This window comes from Zootoca vivipara, chromosome 2 (assembly GCF_963506605.1).
Source record: "Zootoca vivipara chromosome 2, rZooViv1.1, whole genome shotgun sequence".
NCBI lineage: Eukaryota > Metazoa > Chordata > Lepidosauria > Squamata > Lacertidae > Zootoca > Zootoca vivipara.
Window position 1 is genome coordinate 74,733,031 of NC_083277.1, and position 16,538 is coordinate 74,749,568.

General features: G+C 41.5%; 1 protein-coding gene across 1 annotated transcript; it reads right to left on the reverse strand.

The window, feature by feature from the left end:
• Positions 1 to 14: 14 nt before the first annotated feature.
• Positions 15 to 15,321, reverse strand: ATP6V0E1 (ATPase H+ transporting V0 subunit e1). The gene is made up of 4 exons (XM_035105302.2): positions 15,126 to 15,321; positions 12,627 to 12,674; positions 2,823 to 2,950; positions 15 to 428 (listed from the first exon to the last, which is right to left on the reverse strand). The coding sequence occupies exons 1-3, from the start codon at positions 15,227 to 15,229 to the stop codon at positions 2,857 to 2,859; spliced, it is 246 nt and encodes an 81-aa protein (XP_034961193.1). The 5' UTR covers positions 15,230 to 15,321; the 3' UTR covers positions 15 to 428; positions 2,823 to 2,856.
• Between the last annotated feature and the right edge of the window lie 1,217 nt (positions 15,322 to 16,538).

Consider the following 16,538-nt stretch of genomic DNA (forward strand, 5'->3'; position numbering starts at 1 on the left):
GCCAGAAGACCACATTCAGAAGAAAAGAAATTTATTTCAGATTTGAGGAAAACAATCATATTTCTTAAAGTTATCAGACACGGCATTCAGACTGTGCTTGTAAACTGGATCAGTAGGCAGTCTAGTATAAAAATTGGTAAGGCAAATAAATGTTCAGAGGCAACTCTCAATTCCATCTAGCCACTGTCAGTGCAGAGAAGAGGGATGGAATATTATTTATAATACTTGAAATTCAAGCACAACATTGTACTGAGTAGAAATATAGATATCTATTAGGCACTTTCAAAGGTGAAAAAACAACAAGATTAGGCAAACATTTCTTGTAACAGAACAAACAGTAAGGCATTGAGCAGACGTGGTCGGATTCAAAGTACGTTAGAAGGCATCTGGATCAACGGGGCTTTACATAAAGAAAATCTCTTCAAATCCTGCAAAGCAAAAAAGCAGTTTAGTCTCTTTCAGTGGCATTTTAATTCAGCTATTAGTTAAATTCTTGCAGGGAGGTGTTAATATACTAAGCATCACAGTTGCTGTAAAGAAAAATTTACACTAATAGTTGAAGATCCATTTGGATCTTGAAAGCCTTACTTTGCAGACTCTACTCACTAAAATGTGAACAAATTGTGCTAAATGCAGTAATAAGTCAATACAAACTGTCAGCTAGAATCCACTGGTATTAGCAGTATCAGAAAAAATTAAGAGCAGAACCCAAGTACCTAGTGCCAGAATATCACCTTTGAGCAACAAGGCTAAATTTTGCCCCACCTCCAAGTTAATTCCAATTCCTTAGTTATTGATATACCACCAATTTAATTTTCATGTAAAGTTGTTACAGCGAAGTTCACTGCTGTGTTGCACGAGGCCTTTCTTTGTAAAATGCAAGACTACTGCCAACTTGTATGAGCTGCTAAAAAGGGGAAACCAGGCTCCCTATGCTCACTGCAGCCTGTCACTATCCCAATTCATTACAACCCTGATCTGAAAACACTAGAGCTTTGTTTCAAGGAAGCTTAACTGCAGACAATTAAACCATAACATCAGCCACCAGTTGTCCTCTGCTATTCAACTTTTTCCAAACAGAGGAAATTATAGTTATTAAGGTGAATCAGAGCTGCAAGATAAAACAGCAGGTAGAACCCTTTTGAACTATTACAGCACCCTACAGAACTATTCACCATTACAGAATCCACATTCCTAAAGTTGCTTCCTGTTGTAATTGTTCGCATGGGAAACTTCTTGGTGCATTGAGAGACGAACACTTACTAAAACAACTCAAAGCCCTGTCAGGCCTTAGCCAACATTGCAACAGCAATGTTCAACCACTGAACTAAAGCAGAGAGAATGGTATACACTCCCTTATACAACACATTCCTCGTACAGGAGGTTTGGGGACACAGCTATTTTGTTCAATATTAAATAAGTAGACAGAATAAACACTGGATAATTGATCAGTGCCCCTAGAGCAAAAGCTCTTCTTGACTGGTTGAGCCAGTGTGGTGTAGTGGTTAAGAGCGGTAGACTCGTAATCTGGGGAACTGGGTTCCCGTCTCCGCTCCTCCACATGCAGCTGCTGGGTGACCTTGGGCTAGTCACACTTCTTTGAAGTCTCTCAGCCCCACCCACCTCACAGGGTGTCTGTTGTGGGGGAGGAGGGGAAAGGAGAATGTTAGCCGCTTTGAGACTCCTTCGGGTAGTGATAAAGCGGGATAACAAATCCAAACTACAATTATTATTATTATTATTATTATTATTCTTCTTCTTCTTCTTCTTCTTCTTCTTCTTCTTCTTCTTCTTCTTCTTCTTCTTCTTCTTCTTCTTCTTCTTCTTCTTCTTCTTCTTCTTCTTCTTCTTCTTCTTCTTCTTCTTCTTCTTCTTCTTCTTCTTCTTCTTCTTCTTCTTCTTCTTCTTCTTCTTCTTCTTCTTCTTCTTCTTCTTCTTCTTCTTCGGCAATAGGCAGGAAGAAAAGGGAGCCAGTGCCATTTGTTTGCTTGCACAGGAACAATTGCTTCTCACTCCCATGCAAGCAGACAATTCTTTTATTTTTGAACAAAAATTGAAGGGCATCACGTTGGCTACTCCACCTTAAAGACCATCATATTTATTGAGGCATAAGCTCTTATGGACCACAGTCCACTTCATCAGATGCAGAAGCCCACCAAACTTTATGCCATAACGAAATGCTATAAGCCTCTCCCTTCTTTTGCTGCAAGAGACTAACACAGCTCTATTTCTAGAAACACATAAACAGAAACTGGAATTTGCATTTCTGTAGCTCTGCAACAGACACGGAATATGGCATGGAGTGAGAAAAAACTTGCAGCATGAGCCAAAACCATGGGAGTCCTTTTCATTAAAGAGAAAATGGCAACAGAGAAAGAATGGAAATTGTGCTGGGAGTCGAAGTACCAATTCCACTGGTTATTTAAACATTTGTACTACCGTAAATAATCCAGTACACTGCAATAATTGAGATAGGGGTCAAAGAGCGCTAGCATTTATAACAATCACACATGAAATTATGACAAGATCAACAAGTTCCATTGCTGCAATCTCTGCAACAAAGCAAGTTGGTTTCTTCTTGAGAGATAACTATCCTCAACTCAGTAAAATGCCATGGCTTTTTCTGCATGTTGTGTGATAATAATAATTATTATTTATACCTCACCCATCTGGCTGGGTTTAAAAGAAAATACTCACTGTAACCCTTACAGGGTTGTTGTGAAGATAAAATGGGAGGAGGTGAACCATGTCCACCAACTTGAACTCCTTGGAGGAAAAGTGGGATATAAATGTAATAAATAATTTAAAGTGTCAATATTTACCCAGTCCACAAACTGCAGGAGAAGAGCACATCGGTTAAGGCCAGTGGTACTTTAGATATCTAATTACTTCACTTTTTAACTGTGGTCCGAAGAGAGGGTTCAGTTGAGCCAGGATTGCAATCAGCCAGCTGCAAGACAAGAGCAGACTATTAATAGAATGACTAAAATTTATCAGGATACTCAAGGAAGAATAGAATGCTAACAGTTACTTAAAACTAGTGTTCAAACAAAATGTTACCAAAATTAAACTTTGAAAATAAGAGATGGCCATAAAAGTTTGAGCAACTGCCCATAAATCAAAGTGTATTGCCCTACTTAATTTCAAGTAATTCTCGTGTTTTAACTAGGCAGTGCTCTAAAGTGCTCTAAAGTGCTCTAACTCATGCCATCACCCAGGTAGTTCAATATGTATCAGCATTATTTGTATCAGCCTCGCCCAACCTAGGGTTCCTCCATATGTTTTGCAACTCCCATCAGCCCCAGCCAGCATGGCCAATGGTCAGGAACGATGAGAATTGTAATAAAGAAAACAAATGGAGGAAGGCTGATCAACATTATGATTTCAAGTCTGGTAGTGTTCACACTTATGCAACCAGAACCACACTACCCATGTGTAAGGGGGAGGTATCAGCAAATTAGAGGTACCCCTGAAGATTATTTCTATACCACCCCTTCATAAAATATTGTGGTAGTGTACAGTCAGCAATATAAAAACATAAAAGGGATAGAACCATCTCGTCTAGATAGGCAATTTCCAGGATCACTCTGAGAAGAGAACAGAAAGCTACTCATAGAATTCAAAGGAGAGATCCAAGATTTCTATGTAGCTGGGGCTGTGCACCAGTGTTCACAACACCTCAAGGAAGAAAAACCAGTCCAATGAGGACAGCTTTGTGGGCAAAGAAAGCTGACTGACTGTTGGGGGAGACAAGACAGAAAGCCAGGGGGAGGGACAGGATGGAGTGGAAAGACTTGAACCTTAAACAAGCACTCCACATTTTGTTGCAGGGACCTACTGGTTCCCTCTAGTTCTGATGTTCAGAGGTGAGTGCTGTTGTTTATGTAGCCAAAGGCACCTCCCACACATAAAAGGGGCATATGAGCAGGCCTGGAGAAACCAGAAGGTTTGCAACGCAGTAAAACAACCTAATAAGAACAAAGCATGCTGAACACAGAATGCTGAATGACAAGAGGCAATTGGAAAACTGGATGTGAGGAGTAATGGAATTAAGTATGGAGAAGGGCACGACTGACTGAACATGACACTCCAAAGGGTAACATTTTGTTGCAGATCTGACTGGTTTCTTCCAATATTAAAGGGCAACCTAAAAATACAGTCACTCGGCAGCCCTATTTCTCAGACCTATCATTTCTCTTGCTCTAATTGTAGTTTCACAACGTCTTGTTTAGACGTTGACATTGCTAGTGGACATACATTAGGTGCAGGAGACAAGCGTCAGGGGATTTTTGCATCAATGTTATACTGAAAAAAGCTTAAGTCTTCTACCCATGTACCTTTTATGACAACCTAATGCAGAATGTATTTTAAGAGTTTGTGAAGCCACTAGCAATATAACAAAATGCGTACTTCTCAGAGCAGTGAGCATATTAGCGAAGCAGGAGGACTCAATGCCCAAGTAGGACACAATACATTTTGTAGCACGGAAAACACTTAGAAAACTGCAACACATTTATTTCTGGGTTACATATTTGGTATGTTAACAACTGCAAATAATAAGAGCTTAAGAATCTCTTTAATTTGTACTATGTTACTGTGTAGCTAAATGTTCAGTGCACAAAACATTTTGTGAACACACAGGCACATCTAACTGCTAATTCTAGAATGCTATAGGAGGAGGAGGAAGAGCAAAGCGGCTTTGTAATGTGAGCTGCTACAGATGCAAAGTGCTTAGGCAGCCATGGAAAATTCCACACAAACCTGGATTGCTTCAACCAGAGAATGAAACGCAGGTCAGCTGGGAGAGGGAAGGAAAAGCCATAGCAGACAGAGACAAGCAATACAGGATTAATCCTATTCAGAGTTCATTGGTCAAATTTCAGTACTGCTCTTAATTTTACAGATTAAACAGCCACAGCAAAATGAATGCCCACTTTCAACACTGATTACCAACAGGACTCCTGGCAATATCTAGCATTTTCATCATGGATTGTTACAGATATAGGATGACATCCTCTTTGGTCCCAGTAGTTTCCCTTGAAATCTTGTAATGATAGAATTGTAGAGTTGGAAGGGATCCTGAGGACCATCTAGTCTAACCCTCTGCAATGCAGGAAATAATGCAGCTGTCCCATACAGGGTTTGAACATGCAACCTTGGCATTATGAGCACCACTCTCTAACCAACTGAGCTATCCGACCATTATTCTACAGATATGATTACTCATGTTTGGAGTCCCAACTGACATATTTGTGACCAGAAGGAAGCTTAACCCATATCAAATAGTCACATGGCAGTGTGTATATTATACACTGTCTCTTTCTCTTTATATAACCAGCTTTGCTTGTTTGCTTACGGTTTGCTCTGCTTAGAGCGTGCTATAGGTCAGCACTTTTCACACTGTGTCCCAGAGAACCCATGGGGTTCTTCAGAAGCAATCAACAAAGGGCAGAAGATTTTCTGAAAGGCAGCTTCTCTGCTGTTACCAATCTTCCTCCACAATGTACAGCCACAAACAGTTATGAAGGCATTCTATGGCACGTGCTCAGTTCACAAGGGGTAACAGCAAAGACCAACAAGCACGGCCAGTTAGTTTCCTGCTCCAATGGAGTGTGGAAAGTGTTCTCAGTTACACACGAGGTTCTATGACAGGCATGTCAGTGTGAAAGGGGTTCCTTGAAAGTAGACATTTTGAAAACAGAAAGAACACACACACTCCTATAGGTTTAACAGGATGCCATAGGTTTAAATAAACTCCCTTTGTGGTGCCAGATATTTGGCCTTTTCAAATGATAATCAGATTTTTGAGAAGTTATTACAAAGGGTTGTATCCAATGCTAGTCTTACTCAGAGTGGACCAACTGAAGTTAATAGGCATGATTAACTTAGGTTCATTAATTTGAATGAGTCCACTCTGAGTACGACTTGGTTCGACACAACCCAAATTGCCCCAAATCAGAAAATAAGGTACTATAACAACAGAAAACAAACACATAACAGGGCAATCTGTACAGCTACTATATGTAACCTATCATATTACCAAGAGGCAAGCTATCACGTTTCCAGATTAATCATGGAGCTCACACAAACCTTAGCCACAGCTTCTTTCTTGGTGGAGGTTAAGACACTCCCCAGCATGCAGGTTAGTCATGCCTAAACCAAAAAGGGATGTTTTGTGCAGCAAGCATAGGGCAGTTTTGGGCCACAGTAGTACTGATTCCTGCAGATTTCAGGTAAGCCCATCACAATATTTTCCACTGGTATCCTTACCATTACCTAGTACAGTAGTAGTTAACATATGACTCTCCATAGGTTGCTGGACTCCAACTCTCATTAGCCCCAACATGTAGAGCAAATGGTCATGGACAATGGGAGTTGTAGTCCAACCACATCCACAGATTTCACATCCCATTTCTAGTATACGTGATGAAAGCAAACAAGTTACAAGTGCACTCTGAATACACAATAAAAAAATTCATTCCAGTAGCACCTTAGAGACCAACTAAGTTTGTCATTGGTATGAGCTTTCGTGTGTATGCACACTTCTTCAGGTACACTGAAACAGAACCCCTCCCCACCCTATCACTATATATAAGGGTCTGGTGACTACTGTTTCAGTGTATCTGAAGAAGTGTGCATGCACACGAAAGCTCATACCAATGACAAACTTAATTGGTCTCTAAGGTGCTACTGGAAGGATTTTTTTTTTACTTTGTTTCAACTATGGCAGACCAACACGGCTACCTACCTGTAACTCTGAATACACAATTCACCTGCCCAGAGCACAAGGTGCTAGGTGAATGCCATTCCATTTTCAAAAGCAACCTTGTGGGAAAATTACTCGACACAGAAATTACAAGGCAGCCTTAATGATCAGCACCCAGATTCTGACTTTGTTTCTTCTTTGATGGGCGGAGGTTCCAAGAACTGACGAATGAGAGAACCACAAGGTTGTGCTCTTTGCCAAGACTGCCATAAAACATTTTGCCCATCAATACATATGAAGGATATGTAATGAAAAAAACTATTACAACAGTAGCAACGAAGACATATGCAAAATGCATGGGCTACATTAGTAACATCTCAGTGTTGCCAAAAGCACTGCCATTCACAATTACCATTGATTTTGGATGCCATGCTTCCCACCTGTTCCAAAATAGTAGAAATATTTAAATCATGGGGGAAGTGAAGATTTTATTATGAAACAGTAGCCACACATATTTGGGGGAGAAAATCAGTTAACATAATTGCATTCTAAATCTCCCTTGAAAATAAGGATTAGCATTTGGCGTTAACCTACAGAATAGATGTGCAGAAGCTGAGCTTAAATACATAGATAAGGAGGTGAAGCAGAAGATGTACTGCTCTTGCTTGGGAAGCAGAGAAAGAACCACTGAGCTTCCACTGCTAGGCAGGACCATCTTATCTGGCTCTACAACTTAGGAATTCTGCACCATACTGTTGTTACCTTCACCAATTCTGATTGTTCATAAGGACAAGGGGAGACCCAACTCAAAAGGAAGCCTAGATATCAACAGAAGCTTTACATATGGAGCTTCCCTTCCTTCTACTCTATTGAGATGACACCTTCCTGCATCATTGCATTCTATAATTTTTAGATTTACAGAAGATAATTAAAACAGTTGATCAGGGCCAATTTATGTCCTCACCCTACAATCCATATTGAATCAAAACATATATTGACTGATACAGGGTTTGTTTGAGCAGTGCAGTACTGTTTTAAAAACAAGAGTAAGTTATGTTTGGAATGTCAGATGACAAAATCCATTTGTTGTACTGCCATTCACATATGTAGCCCATGATGGCTATTGAAGGCGGTTATAATAGCATTTAATCTAGTTTAGGTTCCAAGGAGGAGGAAGACAGAGCTAGTCATTGTTTCTTTGAAAGTATAAAAAAAACTTGGTGGACTTGGTGGTCAACTGAATAAGCTACATTTTAATATGTTATGTCACAATGTTGACTTTGACATTATGAGAAGCTGTATCTAATTTTGAGAAGTAAAGGTAAAGGGGACCCCTGACCATTAGGTCCAGTCGTGACCAACTCTGGGGTTGCGGCGCTCATCTCGCGTTATTGGCCGAGGGAGCCGACGTACAGCTTCCAGGTCATGTGGCCAGCATGACAAAGCTGCTTCTGGCCAGGGTGGATTTGATTTAAATCAAACTGATTTAAATCACGATTTAAATCACGATTTAAATCACTAGTCAGTAAGGCTTGATTTAAATCATAGTTTTCTACATAAAGACTAATCCTTGCTGGTATAACTTGAATATGCAAGTAGATGAAGATTTTTAGAATAACAACTTTTCATATTAGTTTTTTCTCCCCAGTTTAATGGGTTATTCATATTTGGACCACTTTACTATTGTACTTAGGAAGGAGAAAAATAATCGTTACCTTAATAATAACAATTTAAATAGATTTATTCAACTGAAACAATAACATTACAGCATATGTTATTTGCTTAAACAAACATCCATGTTTGTTAACTAATTTGGCTAAACAAAAACAATATATATATATTTTAAGAAACTTAGACTGTCAGCCCAGCCTACACATGAAAAACTTAAATACTGTCCACTCCAAACAATCAGAAAAATATTGTTTCTATTCTATTCACTGAACTTCTTGAAACTTAGCACTGAAGGGGTTGATTCTGTATTCATAGGTTTGTAGAACAATAGGATTAAGGTCTTTTTCTCAACTCTGTTCATGTTATAACATTTTTGCTGTGAAGAAGAGGAATGTGATCTCTGCTGTCAAATTCAGTTTTGAGAACTGCAAAAGTAAACCAAGCATCTGTGATAATATCTTGTAGGCAGAGAAACTGCCCAATAATCTTACAAAAACCTCTGGAAGAGCATGACATTGTGAATGGATTAATGGAATTTATTTACCCAAAAAATTAAACATATATAACCTTATTCTACATAATTAAAAAAACTAATCTTTATTTCATGATGGAATAACCTTTGGGTGGTAATATATTTTCCTCGAAAAGCATTTTATTTTAAAAAATCCGATTTAAATCAAAAAAATCCGATTTAAATCAAGAAAATCCGATTTAAATCAAAAAAATCCGATTTTTTTGATTTTTTAAAAAAAATCATTGATTTTTATCCACCCTGCTTCTGGCGAACCAGAGTAGCGCACGGAAATGCTGTTTACCTTCCTGCTGCAGTGGTACCTATTTATCTACTTGCACTTTGATGTGCTTTCGAACTGCTAGGTTGGCAGGAGCTGGGACCAAGCAACGGGAGCTCACCCTGTTGCGGGGATTCAAACCGCTGAGCTTCTGATCAGCAAGCCCTAGGCTCAGTGGTTTAACCCACAGTGCCACCTGCACCCCGAATTTTGAGAAGCAGTTTCTAGTAAATAACTTTACAATTGTTATTCAAGAGCCTATTACGTTTACATTTTTTTTTCAATTGGATTTGCGTAATATAGGCATTCTAGTGGTTTTGATTTTTATTCCTTGAAAGTGTATGAAACATGTTCACCTCTCATCAAGCAGCAGTGGTTACTCATAAGTGGGGCTCTGTGAAAATGCAAACTAAGCCCAAAGCCACTCCCATGGATGTCCAGTTGTAATCATGTCCCATACTGCAAAATGCAATTTTCTCACTTGGTGCTGTGAATGTGGACACTGTTTGCTGTTACATGGAAGCCTATGATAAATTTGTACAGAAGTGCAACTGGGCTGCAATGGGCAGCCCTCGTATGTGTTCACAACTGTGGAAAACTACCCTGAAGCTATATAACAACAACAACAACAACAATTATTTATTTATACCCCGCCCATCTGACCGAGTTCCCCCAGCCACTCTGGGCGGCTTCCAACAAAATATTAAAATACAGAAATCCATCAAACATTAAAAGCTTCCCTAAACAGGGCTGCCTTGAGATGCTTTCTAAAGGTCTGGTAATTGTTATTCTCTGCAACAGCTTGGAGCACCAAGCTGTTTCCACCACATACATAGTGGTATTGATTCAGCTGGTATCAGATTCATAAAGAAAACACATGGATGGGTGGGGGAGAAGAGGATTAAAAAAAGGAGTTCGCTCAAAAGGATCTAAGTGTTCCTCCCTTGACTTCTTATCTCCATCCCATCTCGCTTTTTCCTCAAACCTCTTACCTTTCACCGTAATCCTATGAACAGTTTTTAAAAAGAAAAAAAACTAGTTCCACAGAGCTACAGGTACTATATTGTAGCTTTGTAGACCTGGATATATATATATATATTTGTAAAGATGACCTATTTACACAAAGGGAGTATTGCAAAAAGCGCTGTGCACCATGACACCTAGGCCCCACCTGCACTTTTAAAGCATTGTACAGTGGTACCTCGGTTTACGACCTTAATCCGTTCTGGAAGTCTGGTCGTAAACCGTAACCGGTCGTAAACCAAGGTGCACTCTCCCCAATGAGGCCCCCCGCCGGCGGTGCCCTTCCACTGTTCAGATTCCGGCGGTAGACCAAGGTAAAGTTCGCAAAACCAGGACACTCTTTCCGGGTTTGCGGAGTTTGTAAACCGAAAAATCCGTAAACTGGACTGGTCGTAAACCGAGGTACCACTGTATTGGAAACTAGTTTGTTAAGGGTGCAGGGAGCTGTTAGGAGACCTCTAGTCACCTCAGATCTACATTCCTCAGAGTGGTACAACACTACCTTCTCGGTAGTGGCACCCACCCTGTGGAATGCCCTCCCATCAGATGTCATGGAAATAAACAACTATCTGACTTTTAGAAGACATCTGAAGGCAGCCCTGTTTAGGAAGGTTTTAAATATTTGATGATTTATTGTGCTTTTAATATCCTGTTGAAAGCCAACCAGAGTGGCTGGGGAAACCCAGCCAGATGGGTGGGGTATATATGAATATTATTCTTCCCTCCTCCCAGGGATCTAGGAACTGTATAGTTTCTGTACTGCAAGGTCAGCACTCAGCTCTTGATCCCAACAACACGGACAATTCTACAAGCTCTACTGTAGTCTACTATAGTGTCATGGCTGCTGCCAAAGGCACCTGGCAAACCAGATCACAACAAGTTAACAAGCAGAAGGACAGGTTCGCCACTGTGGAATCACTGCTGCCTGAGGCTCAGGTGGTAGGAGGAGCTGAGGAGGGGGAGGGCAAAGCAACAGCCTTGCTGTGGTGGCTTAGGCCCCAGCAAATGCTTCACTATATTGGGTGCTGACACCAGGTCTATGTGTTTACCCACCTTTTTCCTGGTTTAGAAGCAACCTCTTCTTTCTTTCCCAGACAACATACCACCATGACAACTGCTTTCTATAACTCTTTATGGCTGGATGTCCATGCAGAAAGTATTGTCAAAGTCATGTATTTCACAGGATGTTTAATGATATCAGATGTCAAAGAAATAAGCAGCTATCCTATTTTTAAAAGACACCTGAAAGCAGCCCTGTTTAGGGAGGTTTTTTTTAATATTTAATGCTGTATTGTTTTAATACAGGAGCCGCCCAGAGTGGTTGGGGAGACTCAGGCAGATGGGCGGGGTACAAATAATAAATAATATTATTATTATTGCAAGGATTTTTGGGATAAAACAACTTTTTGCTCTACCTGCTTAGCAAAAAAGAGAAAACGTCCATACCTGTAAGTGACTCATCTTACGTTGTCAAAACTTTTTACTGCCTACATGCATCTATATTTGTGCTTTGAATAAAAGCAAAGGGAAAACAAAGACATCCTGGTGTGGTGCATTTTTAAGTTAGCCAGGTCACAGCTTCACATCCATGAGTCTTTGGGTTTGTTGAACCATAAACAAGCAGGATGTACTTGCACAAAACTTGCTTGCCCTAGCACTAAACCAAACACAAGCAGGCCTATGCTCCAGGGTAGTCTAGCTAAAGCAAGGCATTTCTCGATGGAAGCATGCTGACTGTAAACTCTGCAAGATGATCACTCTAGACTGTGTGTAAGCAAAAGCAGAGGCAAATTCTTCATATTAAACTAGCACTACACAATGGTATTCCAGCTGACTAGCTTCCTGTTAGTACAGAAGATCAGTTTACTCCCATGTGGATAAGCTGCATTGTTGAACTAGGAGCCTGTTAGCTGGCAAAACTAGGCTGAAAATTTTGTTATGGTTTACTATTTTAGCAATACTCTGAAAAGGCATTTTAAAGCAGAAATACAGGAAGCAGAAATGGCTTAAACACATTTCCTAGAAAAGGAGGAAGCACAACTATTAAGTATTAAACAGCAGAGAAATCAGAAGGGTGATAGACTTCAATTTCTGCATCCCAAAAGACTCATGTACAGTCAACTCTATTGTAGAAAACTTAGTAACTCAAAGCAATCCGATGCCAACTAAGAACAAAAGACGCTCGAGCTGCAAGTCTAGATGTAAATTGTTCCCATCATTTATGATACCCTGGTTAAGAACTAACAATTGATTTACATCAGAGAACTATACAAAGTTTGAAAGTTCTTTATCCTACATAGTATGTTCATATTTTCGCAAATCAGCCAAACACATCAGACACTCACCCAGGTTACTAAAATAAAAAAGGCATTGCAGTTTTGTGCTATCAAAGTTTTGGCTACATCTGGACTGAAAGAAGATAAATGGATACTTACAAGAGGTAGCAGCAGATAGCACATGTCACCAACATTGTGTTAATAACACTGTAGAAAGAGGGGGAAGAAAGAAATGGTTGACAAAATGGAAGCAATATTTACAGACTTTCTTTGGACAAAAGCAAAGAAACACAGCTGAATAGTTTCTCAAGTTTTAACACGTGCAGACTGAGGATGATTCAATGTAAATCTATTGCAATAACGATAATAATACTTGAACATTCTAAGGTGCTTCATACATACCAAGATTATTTTCATATCAGGAATCCTCACAACCACCATGTCAGGTAGGTCAGGACTCTCCCTACATTGAGGATGGGGGACGGGACAGGACTAAGAGACAGTAGATTGCTAGGTGCCATCTAGTAAGTTCAAGGTAATACCTGAACTAGTGATTTCTAGGTTTACAACTCAAATCTCTTGGTCATTACAGTACTTGCAGTAAATTAAAGCTACCCCACAGCTGTAGTTTCAGATAACATATAATTGTTCAGAATCAGTTCTCAAGGTTCTGCTTACTCCATGATCCCAGTTGTGAAATTCAGTATCATGTAAGATTAATGAGCACCATAAGAAACTCAGGTTTAATTTTTTCCTCTCTCCTATTTTAAGCAAAACATTTCGAACCTATATAACTGAATGATTATTTTAAATGCATTCTGTATCCTGCCCTGAGATCAGTGCATATAAGGCAGGCCAGGTGGCGCTGTGGTTAAACCACTGAGCCTAGGGCTTGCTGATCAGAAGGTCGGCGGTTCGAATCCCTGTGACGGGGTGAGCTCCCGTTGCTCGGTCCCAGCTCCTGCCAACCTAGCAGTTCGAAAGCACGTCAAAATGCAAGTAGATAAATAGGAACCGCTACAGCGGGAAGGTAAACGGTGTTTCCATGTGCTGCTCTGGTTTGCCAGAAGCAGCTTAGTCATGCTGGCCACATGACCTGGAAGCTATACGCCGGCTCCCTCGGCCAATAATGCGAGATGAGCACCGCAACCCCAGAGTCGGTCACGACTGGACCTAATGGTCAGGGGTCCCTTTACCTTTACCTTAAATATTTTAATAAATATGATCCTAAAGCACCATCTGTCAAAATATTTGCATCAAAGTCTGTTGTCCTGTCCTCAACCCACCAGTGCTAGATTCTGACCCACCAAGAATTTAGAGCACCCTGTATGCAAAGTAAGAGGCTGTTACTGGGAACATTGAGTGGGAAAGTGTTTTCAGAAATGCAGGCCACAAAATTGATTTTTCCTGTTTAGAAAGGAAAATGGGACAATCTCTAGCTATGGAAGCTAATTTCAATCTTTGCATCAGTCATGGCTTATGCCGGAAACACAAACACTGTTCAGGCCCACTTCTTAAACCCGAATCATAATGCAACTTAGATGTAATGACACCTACTGCTATTTGTGTGTTATTGTGCTGCTCTCTCTTATGTCTAACTATCTCCCCGCCCCATATGTTATCATTCACTGCTTTGTAGGTTTTTGCTGAAAAACTATTTATACATTTCAAAGAAATAAACTAGTACTGTTGCTGGTAATCCTAGCTGGACATTTAGCACCAGTAATGGAAATGTAGAAAGAAAGAAAATCCTCAATGGCACTGGAAGAGGAAGTTATCAGAGAGGAAAATGTGGTTCAATTGGAAAATCTTATTTCAAATCACAAAGAAAACCACAAGGATGAACAACCAGAATGCAGTTAGGAATTCAGCAGTTTGGCTGATGGATTAATTACAAAGGGAACTAGCTTATCCACCTCATAGTCCTCGAATTAGGGGAATGAGTTACACACAGATGAAAAAGATAACTTGTCACAAGACTGCTACATGGTTGTGAAATGATCTGCCCCTCTTTTACAGTTATTCCCAGAATATCTCAAACAATATTCCGTTTCAAGAGATAACGCAAAACAGTGCATTTGACTCGGGGAGTCGCTCCATTTGAAATGAGATTAACTTAACACGGGATGGGTACTAAAACAAAAAGGGGGAGGGGGTGTGACACACAGGAGCTACCCAGACGCCGGGAAATCCCAAGGGAACTCCAGCCGCTTCGCAGGTGTAGATACTTCAGAATTGACACCTGCCACTCACAAAGTGCCAGTGCCGCACAGAAGCTCCCAGAAAGGCTGGCAGGGCCGGCGCTGCTACGGGAAGCGGGTTGGAGGTGGGAGAGAAAAGAAAAAAAAGGAACAGGAACACAAGCGAGAAAGAAAGGAAGGCCGCAACTGGGGCTGCGCGACGGCAGTTGCTCACTGCGCCGCATCCTCCGAGAACGTTGAAAAACAGGCCATGTAAAAATGCGAACTGCGAAAAAACCGCGTTTGTTCCCCTCCCAGGCCAGGAAAACAGCTATTAGGCAGACGGAGGCGATTTCCACAAAGGTGTAGCCAGAGCAGTGCAAGCTCCCACGGCCGGCCGGCCGGGGCAGCCAGGCCTCCTCGAAAAGGACAGCCCAGTCGAGAACGTCCCCCACCTCCGCCGACTCCGGGCACTTACCCCCGGTTAGGCCCCTTGGGCACAAACCACGGCACGACGCCGCCGACAACCGCCCAGAACACGCTCATGACGGTGATGGGCACCGCGAGGCCGCCGTACGCCATTGCCGGGCTCTTGCTGGCTCCCTCCCTTAGCCGACTACGGAGCGCCGGCCTCCGCCGCCGCCTCCACTATGGCCGATTTCTACGCCACCTCGCAAGTCACGCCCTCTCCCCGGAGCACCAGCCAACCAGGGGCTCCCGCAGCGTGAGAGAATGGCGCACTTGAGGAGGCTCTCCCTCCTTTTCCCCGCCCACTTTGGGCAGCGAGCGAATCCGGATGCGAGCGGGGGTTGCGCATGCGCTCTCTCGGCGGCCTGCTGTGCCCGTGGAAGCTCCCCCCACCCTACGCTCTATCTACGAACCACGTTCCCTTCGGAACTGGGCCCGCCCGTGTTCTTATTCTGAATCGCCTCCCACACGCGGGCGGTGGGGGGGAATGCGCAGCCTCAGCAAACCGCTTTCCCTCCCTCCCGCCCCAGTGCTGTGCCTAGCGCCACTTCGTTCGTTGAAAGGTCGCTCAAGTTTAACACTACCACTCAAAACAAATCTGCTCGGAAGACCCACTGCTTTTAAAAGAATCAAAGAATTGTTGAGTCGAAAGGGACCCCAAGAGTAATCTACTCAAACCCCCTGCAATGCAGGAATCACAAAACAAAGAATCCCTGACAGATGGCCATCCATCCTATTTAAAAGGAGGAATCCACCACCTTCCTAGTCCCTTCCACTGTCAGCTTGTCCTAATGCTTAGTCAGAATCTCCTTTCTTCTAATTTGAATCCATTCAAACTTGTGACAGCCCTTTAGATATTTGCAATTTATTTCATTGGGCCACCATGGATTTTAGTTATTAGGACAGTTTATCAATTTTTGCCATACTATGTCCCATTTACAAAATTATGCAATCCTCACCCCTAAAATTAAAAACCCAAGTATTTAGCTTTCTTGTCCAGGTGCATCATTTTGGTTTCACTTTTCCCAGTTTTAGAATATATGCAAATAATGGTAATATAATCCTCAATGTCTGGTTACCAGAGGTATTTGCTGGATCAAAGGCCCTTCTGTGAACACAAGACACCAATTGGATTGCATGCGTGGAATTCCATGACCAAGATAATTCTTCTCTAGCTAACTGCAGCCAGTACAGAGCCTTCAACACGTAAGTGAAGGGGTTGTGGTTTTGCTGCTGTTGTTCCAGTATGTGTGTGTTTATGCTTGCTTACACTGAATTTCATTTGCATTTTGCTGTCCATTCACTCAGGCTGGAAAGTTGTTTGGTATCCTGAATTACTTTGTATTCTCCCAAAACTTACAGCTCAACCCCAACTCCAGATAATATATGAATACTTTATAAAATGGGGGATCACACTGCTTCT

Bases quoted from the DNA above. Each gene is read 5' to 3' on its own strand.
- ATP6V0E1 (XM_035105302.2), bottom strand. From the start codon at position 15,229: ATGGCGTACGGCGGCCTCGCGGTGCCCATCACCGTCATGAGCGTGTTC. The intron at 12,675-15,125 runs GTAAGTGCCCGG...CTCTTTCTACAG, and splicing joins CCCAAGGGGCCTAACCGGGG to TGTTATTAACACAATGTTGG. The intron at 2,951-12,626 runs GTAAGTATCCAT...CTTGTCTTGCAG, and splicing joins GCTATCTGCTGCTACCTCTT to CTGGCTGATTGCAATCCTGG.